The sequence below is a fragment of the Ailuropoda melanoleuca genome, chromosome 14 (assembly GCF_002007445.2).
Source record: "Ailuropoda melanoleuca isolate Jingjing chromosome 14, ASM200744v2, whole genome shotgun sequence".
NCBI lineage: Eukaryota > Metazoa > Chordata > Mammalia > Carnivora > Ursidae > Ailuropoda > Ailuropoda melanoleuca.
In genome coordinates, this window is record NC_048231.1 from 83,398,535 (window position 1) to 83,416,896 (window position 18,362).

Sequence of the window (18,362 nt, forward strand, 5' to 3'; positions counted from 1 at the left end):
GCAGATGCTTAACCAACTGAGCCACCCAGGCGCTACAGCAAACTTTTTTTTTTTTTTTTGATTGAGGTGTAACTGATATACAATATCCTATTAGTTTCAGGTGTACATCCTGGTAATTTGATATTTTTATACATTACAAAATTATCCCCAGAGAAAGTCTAGTAACAAGGTTAATTTTTAAATAAGATTATTTAAGGTAAAGCCTGGTACACCAATATGATACTTACCCAAGACCTATGGGAGAACAAGAAGCATATCTCTAAATTTGTCCCTTGTAATTCATCTTAAGAGTTACAACAAAGACATTCTTTTTGTTTGATTGTATCATTCGCATCCCAGATTTTATAATCATTAATACCTGTGCACATAATCCTTTGTGCTTTGGGGAGTGCTTCTCCATTTACCTCAGTTTAAGGAAACCCAATTTTCAGACCTTCCTCTATTTAGGATTGAGGCTGTAACTTCTGCTATAGGCAGAACTAAGCCTGCACACCTTTTTGTTTTCTGCTTCTAAGGCTATACTTAGAATTTCTTTTTAATGGTATTTCACCAGGCCAGGTTTTTTTTTTTTTCCTTGTTAAATGTAAGCACTTATCTCATATTCCCATATTAAGTAGTTTATTGATCATTGATCAAAAGACCTATAATTTCTAGAAAATATATGTTTTGTTTCATATGTATAATACTTTCAGTAATTCAAAAGTAAACAGACATCTGAGAAATAAAAAAAAGTCAACATGCTTTAAAGTTTATGAATTCCCATGAGAACCTCTCAGGCCAGCTCTCAACTTTGATTTTAGAGTGTTTGTTTGTTTGTTTATTTATGAGAGCGAGCATGGGCACATGCACATGCACATATGGGGAGGAGGAACAGAGGGAGAGGGAGTGTCCCAAGCAGATCCCTTGCTGAGTGCAGAGCCCTAGGTGGGGCTTGATCTCAGTCCTGAGCCGAAACCAGGAGTTGGACCGTTCACTGACTGTGCCACCCAGGTGCCCCCAATTTTAGAGAGTATCTTAATTAGCCTGGTTATCTGGCTTTGTAGTCCATGGAGTTCCTGTGAGACCTGTGGTCAGTAATAGGTGATAGCTTATGATTAATAGCAAGTCTAGAGACAAAATACACAATAGGTAAGTAGATATAAGTATGAACCTCTGTCCCTTTTGCTGACTTTTTCCCTCCTATTACGCCTGTCACCATAGGATGGTGTCTTCTATTTTAGAGAATTTATCTAATATCTGTATTTTAAAGACTTTTGAATAGGCTTAACTCTCTACTGAGCTCTTCAAACTCAGTGTATTTAAAACTGATCATCATTCAGTTAACTATGAAATAGGTCCTCTTTTGACTGTCCCTTCTTTTCACCCCTTATACTTAGTTGATTACAAAACCTAGTCTGTTCTACTTAGAAATATTGATTCCCCCTTTGTTTCCATTGCCCATGCCCCTAATCTAGACCCTATCACTTTGCTGATCACTGTCTCCTAACTAGTTTTGTTTCCCTTTCCAAAGTTATTCTCCATGCTTTGATTTTAGTTTTCTTTCTGATGCAAATCTAATGCCATTATTCCTTCCTTTTTCCTATGATGAACCAACTCTAGAAAAACAAATGCACTCTTATCCCTCTGCTTTTCCTTCAGCCTGGCAAATTCTTACTCACATGTGGTAGTTATTAGTATTATTCCACCAGTAAGTATTCTGATGGCTCTTTTCTGGCACGTGGTAGTATTGCACTTCTGTCTCCCTTCCCCACATTGAAATTAAGCATGGTTCAGGATTTCTCAGTTTCAGCATTGTCGACATTTTGGGCCGGTTAATATTTGTCATGGCGTGCAGTCCTGTGGATTGCAGGATGTCCAGCAGCAGCTCTGACCTTTACTACTTGATACCAGTAGTTCTCTGTTTCCCACTTCCCCATTCCAGTGGTGACAATCAAACATGTCTTTAAATATTGTCAAAAGTCCTCTTAGGGACAGAGTTTTCCTGGTTGAGAACCACTGGCATGCCATATGACGTTGACCAATCAAATGTGAGCAGAAGTGACAGACTTTAAAAGACAGTGCATGAGTTATCCTGTCTTTCCCCCGCCATTTGAGGACATATGTAGTGATGGAGCCTTTGTTTTGTTAGCCTAATTCCTGAAAGATGATCGTCAGCAGTGATCCATTATCTGTGACGGACATAGAGTTTAGCTTATGCAGGAAATTAACTTTTGTTTTAAGCTACTGATATTTTTGGGTTTGGTTGTTGCTGCAGTGTAGCATAGCCCAGCCTTATTGCTAAACCATGGTAAGACTTATCTTACCTCTGGACTTCCCATGCTTTCTCATTTATAGTCCCAAATCAATTTAATACCTACCTCTACATCTCTTAGTGTAGTGATAAATTTAGATCTTCTAGATTAGTGGTTCTCAGTGGAGTAAGTACTGTACTTTAAGGGATGTTGTAGAAATTAGAGGAGCATTGGTAGATGGGGGCAAGGGATGCCATCCTATAATGTGAGGGACTGTGAAGAATTATCATGCATCCCATAACACTTTCACATGCCCCAGAAATTCATGTAGGAGGTAAACATATAATTATCTAACTCCATCTTTTTTTTTTTTTTTTAAAGATTTTGTCCATTTATTTGACAGAGAAAGAGAGAGCACAAGCAGGGGGAAGGACAGAGAGAGGGGGAGAAGCAGACTCCCCGCTGAGCAGGGAGCCTGTTGTGGGGCTCGATCTCAAGACCCTAGGATCATGACCTGAGCAGAAGGCAGATGCTTAACCGATTGAGCTACCCAGGCGCCCCTAACTATATCTTAATATATACTCACTTTTTCAGGAATTAAGTTTCTCTTAATTCTCTTTCTTAAATTGAAGTTGTTTTGTTTGGAACTTTATCAAAAATTAACCGTTTGGGGAAATCCATGTTACCATCTGCAGTGCCATTGTGCTATTTGAGTTGCCAAAACAACACACCTGTCTTGGAAAGTCTGAATTTGTCATAATTGTGCTGTCATAATTATGATGATTCTACATATAAGTGAAGTATCATGCCTGAGCAATTTTTTATAAGTTGGCTCCAGTGCCGGGCTTGAACTTATGACTCTGAGATCAAGACCTGAGCTGAGATTAAGAGTCGGACGCTTAACTGACTGAGACAACTAGCTGCCCCATGCCTGAGCATTTTTATTGAAATGTGCACTTTATTATATATTAATCTTTTTCTCCTTTATGTTACAATTAAATTATTTTATTTAAAAAATATGTGTGTGTTAGAACTTTGTTTCAGGATGGCTAAGAGGGGGTGATATAAATTATTTGTTACAAAAGTGGGATGTTTGTCTGATAGGGTTGAGAACCACTCTCTCATTATGTGCTACTTGTTTTTTGTATCTGGAGTGCTTTGCACATAATAGTAGATACAGTATTTGTTGAATTGGTCAATTTATGGTTCCCAGATTGCTTTTATGTACAGTGTTGCATTTGATTACCATAGAGAATCTGTAAAGTTGGCAAGGCAGAGCTCGTTCCCATTTTACAGAGAGAAATAAAAGACATACTAACTTGCCCTGTCGTACTGCTAGAATTTTAATCGGAACTAACAAATTTATTTATACCATTCTAGTACTTTTGGGTATCTTTGCATACCACTCCTTTTTTTTTTTTTTAAACATTTTATTTGAGAGAGAGAACACAAGCAGGGGGGAGTGGGAAGGGCAGAAGGAGAGGGAGAATCAGACTCTGCACTGAATGGGGAGCCTGATTCTCAGCTGGACCCCAGGACCCCGAGATCATGACCTGAGCTGAAGTCAGATGCTTGACCTACTGAGCCACCAGGGTGCACTTATCATTTCATAACACTCCTAAAAAATTATTATCTAGGGCTATTTAATGTAGGAAAACATCTGTATACCCCCGTTGGTATTATTTTTATGTAGGGAACTTTATGTTTTAGGTACTTGTAGTCATAGGAGTAAAACAGATAAAATAAAAAACTTGGTGTTTGAGAAAGTGAGGACATTTTTTTTCTCAGAGATTTTGTTTATTTATTTGACACAGAGAAAGCACAAGCAGGGAGAGTGGCAGCCAGAGAGGGAGAAGCAGGCTACCCGCAGAGCAGGGAAAGCCTGATGTAGGTCTTGATCCCAGGACCCCGGGATCATGACCTGCACCGTAGGCAGTCACACAACCAACTGAGCCACCCAGGCGCCCAGTGAAGACATTTTTACCAGTTTTCAAAGAAATGTGCAATTAAAACATTAGGCCCCCAAATAGCTTAAGTTTTAGGGATGGTAACATTTGAGTGTGGTGAAATAGTTAAACACTGCAATTACATTTTAAATTAGCATACATTTTTTGGAAAGTAGTATCAGAAATGAATTCAACAACAAAAGTATTTATGTTCTTTAAAATTCGTTGCAAGGAAATGCACAGAATAAAAAAGCTAATCAATATGTGTTTGCCTCATATATGTCAGGAACTGTGCATGGTGCTGGGGATTTCTAAGGTGAGAAAGTTTTGCTGTTTTCTTGAACTTCTAGATTTGTGGCAACAGAGTGTGAGACAAATACATAAATAACGATAATGTGTTGAGTTGTAATTGGGGTGTGTTTTAAATTTGAAGGAGGGGATAATTAACATACCAGGGAATACACAGTAAACACACCAGGAAAATCGTTCTCCAGAATTGGGGGTGGGGAGGGACATTTAAGCTGCATTTTGAAGGGTAACTAGGAACTAACCAGGTGGATAACATGAGACTGAATGTTTTAGGCAAAAGGAATAGCATGAACATGAATCTGAAAGCAAGTACAGAAATGTGTTCATTTGACAATAAAGAGCACGTACATGTCCTAGGAGTTGGGCATATATGGTGAATAAGACAAGTACAATCCCTGTACCATAGATCTTCCAGTCTAGATATTCAAATTTTTATGAGGTTAGCATTCAGAGATTTCAGACTGGTGGTTCTCTTGGGCCAGATTTGAATTGAAGGTGTGTTTTGTTTGGCATACACAGTGGTTTTTCTTTCTCCCTCTTCCTTCCTCCCTTTTCTCCATAAATAAGTTGCTGATACTTAAAAATGAGATTTCATACGCAAATGAGCATTGAAGATCTGGCAGCAGTGGGCTAACATTTTCACATGCCACTTCCACTGGAAGTAAATAGTGGCTGCCTACTTTAGATGGGTGTGCACTTGTGCTCCTCAGTACTTTTCTTTGAACCTGATGCATTTTATTCATTTATATAATTTGCCAGGCTCCTATATGCTGTTGAATTGTGAGCCTTGCATGAGTGGTTTACTTCTGTCCTTGCCCTTCTAAATTTCCTTTGACATATTTTAATAGGAGAAATATAGAAAAATGCATGTTGTATTTTAGGAAAATAACTGTTCAACTGAAAGAGGAATCAGCATAAAGAATACTAAGTTCACATATCAGTCAACAAATTTAGACTCTATTTTTTATCTGTCTTATTCATGTTTCCTTAATCATATACTTTGAATTTGGTAATAATCTGTGTGATAATTACACTAAGAAAGCAAACATCTGGGCTTTCATAGTGCCCTGTTTTATCTGTAAGAACCATATAGAAGAATCTGAAATAAACACTGAAAGAATGTGTAAAAAAATAATCTCCTTTTAAATTAATCATTTTAGTATTCAGACTATAAACACTGAACATTTTAGTACTCAGACTATAGCTTCCTTTTTATTTTTTAAAGTAGGCTCCATGCCCAACCTGGGGCTTGAACTGATGACCCTGAGATCAAGAGTTCCGTGCTTTATCAACGGAGCCAGCTGGGCACCCCTGTAGCTGCTTTTTACTGAACATGATGTGCTAGGCACTTCATGTAGGTTTTCTCCTTTGAGCTCTGTATACACCTTTTAGTCCAGGTTCAGAGAGTTTAACATAATGTGTCCAACTACTTAGTGTGAGAGCTGGGATTCTAATCCAGATCTCTGACTCCAACTCCCCCCACCACCCCAGGCAGGTAATCTTGGGTTATTCAGAAAGTGTACCTTCAACATGTATTTACCGAATGTGGGCAAATGCTTAGTGTTCAAAGGTATAAGAAAACTAGTTCTCAGCATTGTGCTTATAATTAGTTGAAAAAACAGGCATTTATGTAAAATAGATAACAGTAGAGGGGAGCATGAGTTAAATACCAAGTGATGGATAGAAATGCCAAAGAGGCCCGAAACTACAACAACATCAGGGAGAACAGAAAGGAGGGGACTGCTAGAATTGACTAAGGTAGAGAATCATGTAACTTTGTGAGAGAATGTGAGGGTAGTGAATCAGAGAGGTAGGTCAAAGATGATTTACCAAGCTTTCCAATGCTGGGTAGTTGAGTGGAATTAATGCTTCACAAGTAAAGATTATCAGAAGAGTAGGCTTTGGTAGAGACTGATGAGTTAGTTTTTGTTTGTTTGGTTTTGTTTTTTGTTTTTGTAAGCTCTGTGCCCATTGTGGGGCTTGAACTCAAGACCCTGAGATCAAGAGTGGCTTGCTCTACCAAGTGGTTTGCCAGGCACCCTGGTGGGGGATAGATTTTTAATGATTCAAGTAAATAGCAAAAGAAAATAAAAGAATAAGCATGGAATACAATATCATCAACAAACAAAAAACAATTCGGCATAAGGTATAGCCTCCACTCCTGCTTTATCTCATTTGTTCTTCGGCTGTTGGTCTTTTCTTATTCCATGTAAGATCTTAGGGTTAGAGAAGTTACTTTAGTTTTGTACATATTGAATAGATTCTTCATTAATATTCATTTTCTATATTTTAATTTTTTTTTGAAAATAATTTACTGCTTTTACAGGTAAAATCCTTTGAGGAATTCAATGGTCTCTTAATAATAATTTTATTAAAATATAATTCACATACTCTAAAATTCACTCTTTTAAAGTGTATAATTCTATGGTTTTCACTATAGTGGCAGAGTTGTGCAGCCATCACCACTATCAATTTTAGAACATTTCATTACCCTGAAAAGAAACTCCATAGCCATTAGCAGTCACTTCTTGTTTCCCTTCCCCCAGCCTCTGGCAACCACTGATCTACTTTTTCTTTGTATAAATTTTCCTATACTGCTATTTCTTATAAATGGGAAAATGGGATTATACAGCATGTGGCCTTTTTTTACTTTTTTTTTTTTTTTTGGTTAAGATTTTATTTGAGAGAGAGAGAGACAAAGAGCATGATCATGGGGGAGGAGACAAAGGGAGAGGGAGAAGCAGACTCCCCCCTGAGCAGGGAGAGGCTTAGTCCCAGGACCCTGAGATCATGACCTGAACCAAAGGCAGATGCTTAACCGACTGAGCCACCCAGGCACCCCCATTGTGACTGGCTTTTTTCACTTAGCATGTTTTCCAGGTTCATCCATGTTATAGCATGTATCAGTATTTCATTCTTTTTTTATGACTTTTTTAATATTACTTTGTATGGATATACTCATATAGTCATCAGTAAATGGACATTTGTACTGTACTATTGGGCTATTAGGAATGATACATCCATGAACATTTATATATACTTTTTTGGGTGGACATAGGTTTTCAGTAATCTTGGGTGGAATTGCAAGAGTGGAATTCCTGGGTCATATAGTAACTCTGTGTTTAACATTTTGAGGAATTTCCAGACTACTTTTCAAAGTGGCAATACCATTTTGCACCAGCGATGGATGAGGGTTCCATTTCTCCACTTCCTCACCAATGCTTATTATTGTCTACCCTTTTAATTTATTTAACCTACTGAATGTGAAGTGGTATCTCCTTGTGGTTTTGCTTTCCCTAATGACTAATGATGTTTGAACATCTTTCATATGCTTATTGGCCATTCTTTGGACAAATGGGTATTAAATCCTTTGCCCATTTAAAAATTTGTATTCATCTTTTTATTGTTGTCAGTGGTCTCTTTAAAAGGATGGGTGTTTTTTAACTTATAAACGGCATTTCACAACAGGTGATGGTAAATTTTTCATGTGTGTTAGTAGACTTTTAGGCTTAAGAAGTAGTTAATCAGGCGTATTTTAAAGCACTGGTCTTCATTAGAAATCATTTTAAGAAGTCTTGTTAAGATTTAACTTTAGGGTGACTAGTTCAGTCCACAAGACTTGATTGAACATGCCCCTATAATAACAAGAAGACCTAACTTTAATATTTTTTGGCATGTCAAAAACAGCAACATTTTAATTTATTTAAAACTCTAAGCACCAATGTTAAATTATGTGCATTGAGTCTTTGACTTAACTGGAGCAATTCCATTTTTTCCCAGGTAATTGAATCTACTTTGTGAAATGTGTTTTAATATCTATGTTTCATTTTTTTTTTAGGTAATCCTGAATACCACATGCCTAATAATTTGCCTTGCAACGTTAGCCATTGTTTTTCACTGCCTCCAAAACATCAAAATTTCTCCGGAAATTGGAGACATATTTGATTTAAAAGAAATAACTTATTTCAAATGGACAATATGTCTATTACAAACACACCAACAAGTAATGATGCCTGTCTGAGCATTGTACATAGTTTGATGTGCCATAGACAAGGTGGAGAGAGTGAAACATTTGCAAAAAGAGCAATTGAAAGTTTGGTAAAGAAACTGAAGGAGAAAAAAGATGAATTGGATTCTTTAATAACAGCTATAACTACAAATGGAGCGCATCCTAGCAAATGTGTTACCATACAGAGAACATTGGATGGGAGGCTTCAGGTTAGTCTTGTTTGAGAGTTTTTCTATGTCTTTTGTAGTGGTAGATAAAAAAAGTTCTTTCTTCCTCTTCAGTTACTGTTAGATAATTTAACGTTTGCTCCATCTCTTCAGATACTGTACATCCCGTACCAATATGCATTATGGGAATCTATGGAAGAATATATTCTTCTATATAATAAAGATATATCTTAAAAGTTTTTTAATGTTCTAAGAAAAAAATTCAATGTAGAAAATTTGGAAAATAAAAATAAAAAGCAGAAGAAACCCTATAACTTTAGCACTTTGATATTCATCTTTGTAGCTTTTTTCCTCTTTTTTTGGTATTTTATGTACATTTTAAAAACTGAGTTATACTTGGTCCTTTTGTAATTTAGAAATCTGATATTGTATGTTTGATACTTGTATATGAAAAAGACTCTAAAAGAATTCAAGTATATCTTTGAAACTCAAGGAGTTAAAAGCAAGTATTTTATAAAATTTTATCTTTCATTTTCACTGATTATATTTTTTTATATAGAACTACATCATGTATCTCCTGTGCTGAATATTTTTAAAGAAAAATGCAGAAATATTTTGTCATTAGATTTAAAAATTTTATTTCTAGATTTTAGGAATGGTTACTTCAATAGACTCATGCTTTTTTTTGCATTTTAAAAACCTGAGCACAGGTCTTGAAAAAATAACTTAGTTCATAAATGTTTCTCATTTATGAAATGGGGATTATAATACTGACTTTGTAGGATTGTGTGAATTAAATGAGAACGTATATAAAGTGCCTTGTTTAATGTGTGATGCATAATTGATAACCAGTAAATGGTCGTTTATATTTCCTAGGTGGCTGGTCGGAAAGGATTTCCTCATGTGATCTATGCCCGTCTCTGGAGGTGGCCTGATCTTCATAAAAATGAACTCAAACATGTTAAATATTGTCAGTATGCATTCGACTTAAAATGTGATAGTGTCTGTGTGAATCCATATCACTATGAACGAGTTGTATCACCTGGAATTGGTAAGTAGACTTTGCTTTTTATCCTCAGATGTACAAAGGGAAAAGATCTCAGTAGTATTTTAATTTTTCTGTGTTAAATTATAAATTTGGATATAGCCCAGGACTTCAACTAAGGTTAAAGAATCAGATATTTTTAATGAAATATAAATATTTAAATTTGAACTTTAGAATAGACTTGTGTTTTGATTGCTAAAACTATGTATACACTATAGTTCATGTTCTGTCCATTTAGAATGTTTTTTTTTTTTTTTAAAGATTTTATTTATTTATTCGACAGAGATAGAGACAGCCAGCGAGAGAGGGAACACAGGCAGGGGGAGTGGGAAAGGAAGAAGCAGGCTCACAGTGGAGGAGCCTGATGCGGGGGTCGATCCCATAACGCCGGGATCACGCCCTGAGCCGAAGGCAGACGCTTAACCGCTGTGCCACCCAGGCGCCCCTAGAATGTTGTTTTTGAAAGATAAGATGGAAGGCATTATTGTATTATTTATGTATTGTCAGACAGTATTTATACTACTCTTCTTGAATTGAAATGGTTTGTGAAGTTTTGAATCTCGGTTAAATTTACATTTTGTAATTTTAAATACGATGGAAAATATTTTCATGGTAATGATTAATGTTTCATTTTCTTTTCCCCTTTAAAAAATTAAGATCTCTCAGGATTAACACTGCAGAGTAATGGTAGGTAATCTGTTTCTTGTAACTTTCTCTGTTTTCTTTTATTCTGTATCCCCTTTTTTTATTGACCTAAAATTAGTTTGTGTGGGTGCTGGTAACATTTACAAGAAAAATACTCATTGCTTTGGAAATGTATATTTTTTGGGAGCGTGCTTCAGTACTTAAAACTGGATTTAAGTAGGGTGGTGGTTCTTTGGATTTGAACTACCATTTATGTACTCAAGTGATCTAAAAAATACGATAGGGGAATATAAAACATACAAAGAAAGAGTTTTTTTTGAATTGGTAAAATTCAAAATTTGGAGTCATATACAGCATGTCCTTTAGAAATACCAATATTCTGATTTTTCTTTGTTTCTCCCTAATTTTATGAATGATAGAAATTTTAAGTGTGATTTAAAACTACATATATTAACATTTTTTTTCAGTCTTGTTACATTTTGAGTAAATACAACAAGGCTACTTTCACTTTCGTAGATGATCTAATTCTGTTTTTAAGTGTGTTTTGAGGTAGGGAAATGAAATCAATGGGGGGTGTTGTTTTTTAGTGTAGTATTTGAGAACAGAGATCTATTAAAACTTTAGTTTTGTTACTTAGAACATGTTAATGAACTAAAGTTTTTGTAAGAAGCAATTAATTTGCAGAGCAACTCTGATAAAGAACCACCATTATCTTAGAAAGGTGTGCACTTGTTCTGGAGGGAAATTAGTGGTTTGGTACTTCTTGTTGCAGAATCTTAGAGTTGAGTCAGAAATACCATCTGACCTTAAACAAAATTTAGGAAGAGCATGAAAGTCTACTTGTTTTTATTGTCCACTTTTCTTCCATGTCACTATAATAGAGGAAGACTGTAGTGCCTTTTGGTACTTGCCAATGGTTAGTAGGTTTCTGAGAATAGCGGGTTGGTAATGTGGTAGTGGTCTGGGAAGGGTAGCTCTAAGATTGGTTAAATTCCTGCCTCTTTGCTATACAGATACTGATATTATGTCATTTGTTTTCTTTGAAAGTAAATACCCTTCAGATCTTCACCATTCTCCATCCATGATTTTGGAGAGTTAAAGTATTCAGCTCAGTAGGGATTAAGGATTGGGGGCCTATAGTGATACCTATATTAGAATCTCCCTAGTGGGAGTGGTTGTGAGGAGATCCAGTTTTGAAGACTCATTACATTCCCCACTTATCCTAACATGCTGCTTTGGTCGGGTTGTGTGGGTGATAGGCTCTTTTTAGTGGCTCTGAGATTGTTTTAGCCTTGCAGATCCCCCTAGTGGTGGTTTGTAAAGGCCAGCTTCAGTGGCGTATTTCCTCAGAAAACAACAGGTGTTTTTCACAGCCCCTTCTAGATTTGGACAAAGAAATAATACAAAGCCAGGTAAAGAAAATGTTAAGAAAATGGGATAATTCCTTCGCTTCTGAGTTGGAATCTTAGGGTAATCATTTCCAGCCTATCTCATATCTTCTGTGAAACTTTCCATGACCGCATCAGTCTGCATATTCATTTTAAGAAATATTTGATGAGCATGTATTGCTTGGTACTGTGTTAGAATCTAGGGACGATAGGATAAGTAAGGTGTGTTTTCTCCACTCTAGGTAGCTTATAGTTTAGTGGAGGAAAGACAAGGTAAATAGGACAACAGTAGCATCAGACAAGTGTTGTGCTCTGCCTCCTGGTGGTGATGAAGAGCACTGACTTAGGGTGAGTCCAGTGGCTTCAGCTTTTCTGTCCCTTATACATTCCTTTACCCCTCATAGAACATTTTACAATTACATGTATGATTCTTCTAAAAGTACGGTTAAAGCATAACAGCTAGCACTTGCTAAGTACATACTTTGTGTCCAGTGCTGAGCTATATGAGTTACAAATATTGTTTCATCGTTCTCATTATACCCCCATGTGGAAGGTGGCATTTTCCACACCTGATTAAATGAAGATCAAGATAGACAGCTAGGGGGAGCTGGAGTAATGTGTGTTCAATATTAGATATTTAAGCAATAGAAAAATATTATAAAAGAGTATAAGTTCCATGAGGGCAGAGATTTTTCTTTTGTTTATTAATGTATCCCAGGTGCTAGAACAGTACCTGCAACATAGATGCTCAATAAATATTTATTCAGTGAGTAAATTTGTTGAATGCTAGTCCATAAAGAGAAATACTTAATAGTTTGGTGTCTGTTATTCTGGACTTAAAAAATATATGCTATATGTTTTTTAATTTTATTTTTTTGAATAGGCAATACATGGTCCATAAATCAAAATACTATAAAAAGGTATACAGTGAAAAGAAGTGCTCCCACCCCTGCCCCCATTCCCCCCCACCTCAGGTAATCACTTTTATTAGTTTCTGGTGTTTCCTTCCAGGGTTTCTTTATGCAAAAATACATGTGTTATTTCCCTCCTTTCTTACATAAAAAGCATATTGTGCACTTGTTCTGGACCTTGCTTTTTAAATTACAGTTTGTGATTTTTTTAAACATGCATGTGATCATAGTGTACAGTAGTGTTTTGTAACCTCCTTTTTTTTTCTCTTGGCAAAAATATACTGCAGACATCTATCCTTGATTCCTACAGTTTTACCTAAGGGACATGTTTTAAGTTATTTGTTTGAAGAGACTTGTAGTCAAGTAGAAGTCTCAAACTTACCTTTGGAGAAGGTTTAGTCAATATACTAGGCAAGAAAATATTATGAGGCATAGCTCTTTAAAAGTAGTGTTTAGTCGTTACGATTGCACATTAAGCAGAAGGGTCAGCTAAAAAGCAAAAATGATGAGTATCAAGTTGACCAACTATTTCCTCAAATCCGTAGCTTTCTCCTTATGTACTAGCAATACCAGTGTCTTGGTAAAAAGATCCTTTTCACTATAATAACAAAAAAAACTCTAAAATGTCCAGGAATTACATGGAGCTGTAGGGTCTATACGAAGAAAATTATAGAACTTTGAAGAGTATAATTTTTTAAAAAAAGATTGGATAGATACAGTAATATCCACTTTGTGTCCCAAACGATTTTTTCTTTGTATTTTTATAATTTGGCTAACATTAGTGATGAATGGTTGGGTCCAGTTTCCTTACTGGTACATAGTGATGTGTTAAGCATCCTTTTGGTTATCATTTTGTTTCCCTAGAATTTTTTAAAGAAAAACTTTTTGTGAAATCTTCATGACTTTTTTTTTTTAATTTTTTTTTTTAAAGATTTTATTTATTTATTTGACAGAGAGACAGCCAGCGAGAGAGGGAACACAAGCAGGGGGAGTGGGAGAGGAAGAAGCAGGCTCACAGCAGAGAAGCCTGATGTGGGGCTCGATCCCATAATGCCAGGATCACGCCCTGAGCTGAAGGCAGACGCTTAACCGCTGTGCCACCCAGGCACCCCATTTTTTTTTTAAAGATTTATTTATGAGAGAGAGGGCATGTGCATGCGTGCATGGGTGGGGGAGGGGCAGAGGGAGAGATAGTCTTAAGCAGACTCCGTGCTGAATGTGGAGCCGGACACAGGGCTCGATTTCACTACCCCAAGTTCACCACCTGAGCCGAAACCAAGAGTCAGATGTTCAACCACCTACGCCATCCAGGTGCCCCTTCCTGACTTTTGATGCATGAAAAGAGCCCTTGTACATAGCATTTTGAACAATGGATTATTCTTACTGCTTTGAAATAGTCTCCCAAAAAAAGGGCCATGTTGGGGCACCTGGTTGGCTTAGTAGATCATGTGACTCTTAATCTCAGGGTTGCGAGTGCAAGTCCCACTTTGGGCATGGAGTCTACTTTTAAAAAAAGGGCCATGTAATGAATTGGTATTTATGTGTAATCAGTTTTTTCGGAAATTGACATAGGGAAAGATAAAGGGTGCTATATGTTGATTCTTTTTTTTTTTTTTTTTTAAAGATTTTATTTCTTTATTTGACAGAGAGAGACAGCCAGCGAGAGAGGGAACCAGGGGGAGTGGGAGAGGAAGAAGCAGGCTCCTAGCGGAGAAGCCTGATGTGGGGCTCGATCCCAGATTGCTGGGATCACGCCCTGAGCCGAAGGCAGATGCTTAATGACTGAGCCACCTAGGCGCCCCTATATGTTGATTCTTAATGGAAAAGAGAGTGTCTTGTTGTGGACTATTTATGGACTGTTCTAAGAAGAGAACGTAGTACTGGAATTCAGTGGATTGTAAAATTCTGGGGTAGTGTTAGTTTAGAAGCGGTAAAGAGTTGTTTGCTAAAGATAAAAAGCATACCCAAAGCAATAGCCTAAAACAAATAGGGAGGTTTTGGGCAGAGAACAGTTGATATCAATGCAGTTTAAGTTTTCTTTTTTTCCTTAAAACAAAGGCAACCATTCCCTAGTTTGTTAAAGGAAAACTCTTATGTTGTATCAGCTAGAGTTTAGGTTTGCTTATTAAGGTGTAACCACATAGGTGAAAGGTGTTGATTGAATTTTTTCACGACATATTTATCAAACATCATTATTTAATTTGGGTTTTCAGAAGGAAATTTCAGTTTGACTTACCATTTAGAATTTTTCTTTCTGGTTCTGACCCTGTAGGGGACGTTCAGTACCTTTCACTTTCAAAGCATGTCACTTAACAATGAGTCTAAATCCTGGAATTGGATAGCTGTCAGATCCCATTCATATTTCTACACTGTGAAATTAGCAAAAAGATATAGCCAAATACTTGATCTCAGTTTGGTCTTCTAATGGATTAACATTTTCCCTGGCTATTTACTTTTCATCTTACTCATGTATTTAAGATGGTTATTACTTCTAGGTTAATCCAGAAACTAAGGAATACCTCTTGAGGACCATTGCTGGAAGTTGTTAATATATAGTCTAGCTTCAAATTTCAGGGGGTCTGTCAGGTTGATTGATAGAATATATCTGAGGTCTCTGCTTCTAAATAGCTTTTGCGGATAAAGTACTATTCTTTTTCAAATATGAAAAAATTCTGAGAGCTATTTACACTATAGTTGATATTAGGTGTTGTCATGTTACTTACAAGATTTTTTTTTCTGGTAACTGAAGCTTATAAGATTTTGAAATGTGTTTAATTTTTTATATAGCTCCACCAAGTATGTTGGTGAAGGATGAATATGTTCATGACTTTGAGGGACAGCCATCATTATCCACTGAAGGGCATTCAATTCAAACCATCCAGCATCCACCAAGTAATCGTGCCTCAACGGAGACATACAGCACCCCAGCTCTGTTAGCTCCATCTGAGTCTAATGCTACCAGCACCACCAACTTTCCCAACATTCCTGTGGCTTCCACAAGTGAGTAGTAGAATCAAATGTAGTCAGTGAGTTGATCTCACCCTCTTTAATATTTATATGTAATAATTATATCTACTTGGAGGAAAACTCCAAGTAAGTAAAAATTGAAAGTACTGTGGTATGTTTTATAGGAAAAAAGTATTAAACAGGCTTTTCAGTTGGTCCTGGAAAAAATGGTGTTTGTAATTTACTTAAATGTTTTTATGTTGATGTACAGTCACTTGAAATTAAGTAATGACTTTGATTATAATAGTGATTTAAATTAGCAGTCTAATTTGTACTTTCTCTGCTATTACATGCAGAAGTAAGAATCGTCTTGCAGTTTCAGGTGTGTTCTAGAAAAGTGTTTAAGTAGCTAACAAGTAGTTTTGGACCAAGATATTTATAAAAATCAAAAAGCATACAGTCGAATTGTACACTTTCCTTTAATCAGGGTTTCTTTTGTGCTTATCTGGCAGAATATTACTTTAAAAGTCATTTCAGTCTCCCATTGTACAAATTTAGAAAAGGGATCTTGACAGAGTTGTTTATCCCTCAAGATAGACATTAAGTATTTTAGTCAATTTTGAAATAAAGCTAAATTCGAGGTATCTATTATTTTTAACCAAGGTGTCTTTTTCAAAAAGATTCTTTCCATGATAGAGATGCCATTTTCTTTGCCACATTATAGAGGCAGAGGGCTATTAGGTTTATCTTTTCTTGGGGCCTGGTCAAGGCAATAATGACTGTTCTGTTAATATTGCTGTTTAATTTCACCATTGCCAAAGGTTGCACAGTTTGCTGTTTGGCAAGTGGAGTTGTTTTTTTGTTTTGTTTTGTTTTTTTTAAACTAACTACAGAGCAGGGTCTTGGCATGTGTGTAGTTATTTGTACCTGGTTGCTAAAGAGATTGTATCTAAGCCTACATCAGCAGTAGATTGTTGATAGATCTGGGATGGTTCTTTATTAGCAGCTACCAAAGGGAGCATTGTTCTATTTACTTTAATGTCAGATCAGATTCAAAATAGAAATTTGATCTTTGGAATAAATAGTGGACTGATTTCTCTAGTTGAGTTTATAAGTATGGTATATCAAATATCGTCCCTTTTAATTCATTTCATGTCTTCAAAGCAATATATTTTGAAATTGCTGCATGAAATGACAGTCTCACCATAGACAACATATTCTAAGTGGAGTTTATAGGTTAAGCACATACTTTAGAACCTGGACCCTCTTAATCACTTAGTGCTTCTGTTATCTGTCTACTCTTTTTTAACCAATTTGGGAATGTAGTTGACAGAGTGGTCAGTGATGGAGAATGAAAGAAAGCACATTACAGCCACCCAAGCACAGATTAGTGAGAGCTCAGCCGCTTACTACTTCTGTTGATATTATCTGAAGATTGAATTTACAAGCCTTTGTTGATGCTTGCTAAAGTAGCTTAAACGTTCTATCCCCTGGAATCAAATCCTGTTGAAAACCAGAAAAAAAGTGGTATTAGTGAGATTCCAGTAATTTTTCTTGGTATTCTTTGGATATATTTTTATAATTGAATAGATGATTATTTTTAGAATTTGTCACAAAATGTTCTTGTAGATCTCAAAATGTGTCTTGATAGAATTAAAAAAAAAAGAAAAAAATTGGACTAAAACAGAAATTGGAAGACTGTTTCAAATGAGCTGGTATAGTTGTATTATTTAATTTCATTTTATATACTTGGAATTGTGTAATGGAAATATTCAGTACAGATAACCACAGTGGGCTACTTTATAGTCTGTGTTCATTTGGCACTTGGATATCTTCAGGTTTTCCTTCTAAATATTGTAAATTCAAATAATCTCATTTCACCTGTATAGTGACACTTTTTATAAGTTAGTTAAGAGTCTGGCATGCATAGTTGTTAAAAGCAAGAGTAAAAATATGATTAACATTTAAAGATAACTTGGAAAAAATTTGGGGGATGAGTAGGGAGGGAGGTTGCTAAAACCATCTTTAAAAGTAAATAATTTGGGGATTATTGCAATAATCTCTTTAACTTTTAATTTTATAATCCTCACCTTAAGGAAATGTGATTTGCAGAGAGAAGAAAAGTGTTCCTTTTCCTTGATGCTTGGAGCAATCGTGTCCTTTCCTTTCTTCTATCTATACCCCAATTTAGATGAGATAAGATTGAAGTGATGCCAGTGATAACAGTTAGGAAATTTCAGTGCTTACCAAATGCGATAAAGTTGACTTAATTAATGCTTGCTTGAAGAAATCAAGCTTTTTCTACTTAAAAAAAAAAGCCTTAAAATGTAGGTTGTTGGGGCACCTGGCTGGCGTTGATCGGTGGAGCATGTGACTCTTGATCTCAGGGTCGTGAGTTTGAGTCCCACTTTGGGGGCATAAATCACTTAAAAAAATAAAAAATAAGATAAAATCTTAAAAAGTGAGTCAGTAAGCAACATTATAAAATGGTTTTGAGTAGAATAGAAACCAGACAGATCTTACTCCTCCTGGTATATTACATATAGAAAGGGTAACTAATTTCCTGTCAATCCAAGAAGGTGGTAGTGTTCTCGGAAGGAAATAATTTTTGGTTTTTAAAAGTATATGAAAAAAATTGCAAAGTAGACCTGTAGTTTGTTGTTGTGGTTTTTGTTTCTTGGTTTTGTTTTTCTTTTCTTTTCTCTTTTTTTACTAGCAATGCTCCATTGATTGAACAGTGGAGCTTGACCTTTTCTAAACTTCAC

The 18,362-nt window shown here is 36.0% G+C and overlaps 1 protein-coding gene across 3 annotated transcripts in view; it reads left to right on the top strand.

Moving 5' to 3' along the window:
- Positions 1–8,324: 8,324 nt before the first annotated feature.
- The window catches only part of SMAD4 (SMAD family member 4), a 36,307-nt gene continuing 26,269 nt past the window's right edge, over positions 8,325–18,362 (top strand). For all 3 annotated transcript variants that reach the window (XR_004620215.1, XM_019797026.2, XM_034642531.1), the window contains exons 1-4: positions 8,325–8,704; positions 9,539–9,713; positions 10,365–10,394; positions 15,439–15,651. Coding sequence is in view for 2 of the 3 variants with exons in the window: in XM_019797026.2 (XP_019652585.1) it covers positions 8,456–8,704; positions 9,539–9,713; positions 10,365–10,394; positions 15,439–15,651 (667 nt within the window). In the remaining variant the exon portion in view is untranslated. The remainder of the gene's footprint in view (positions 8,705–9,538; positions 9,714–10,364; positions 10,395–15,438; positions 15,652–18,362) is intronic.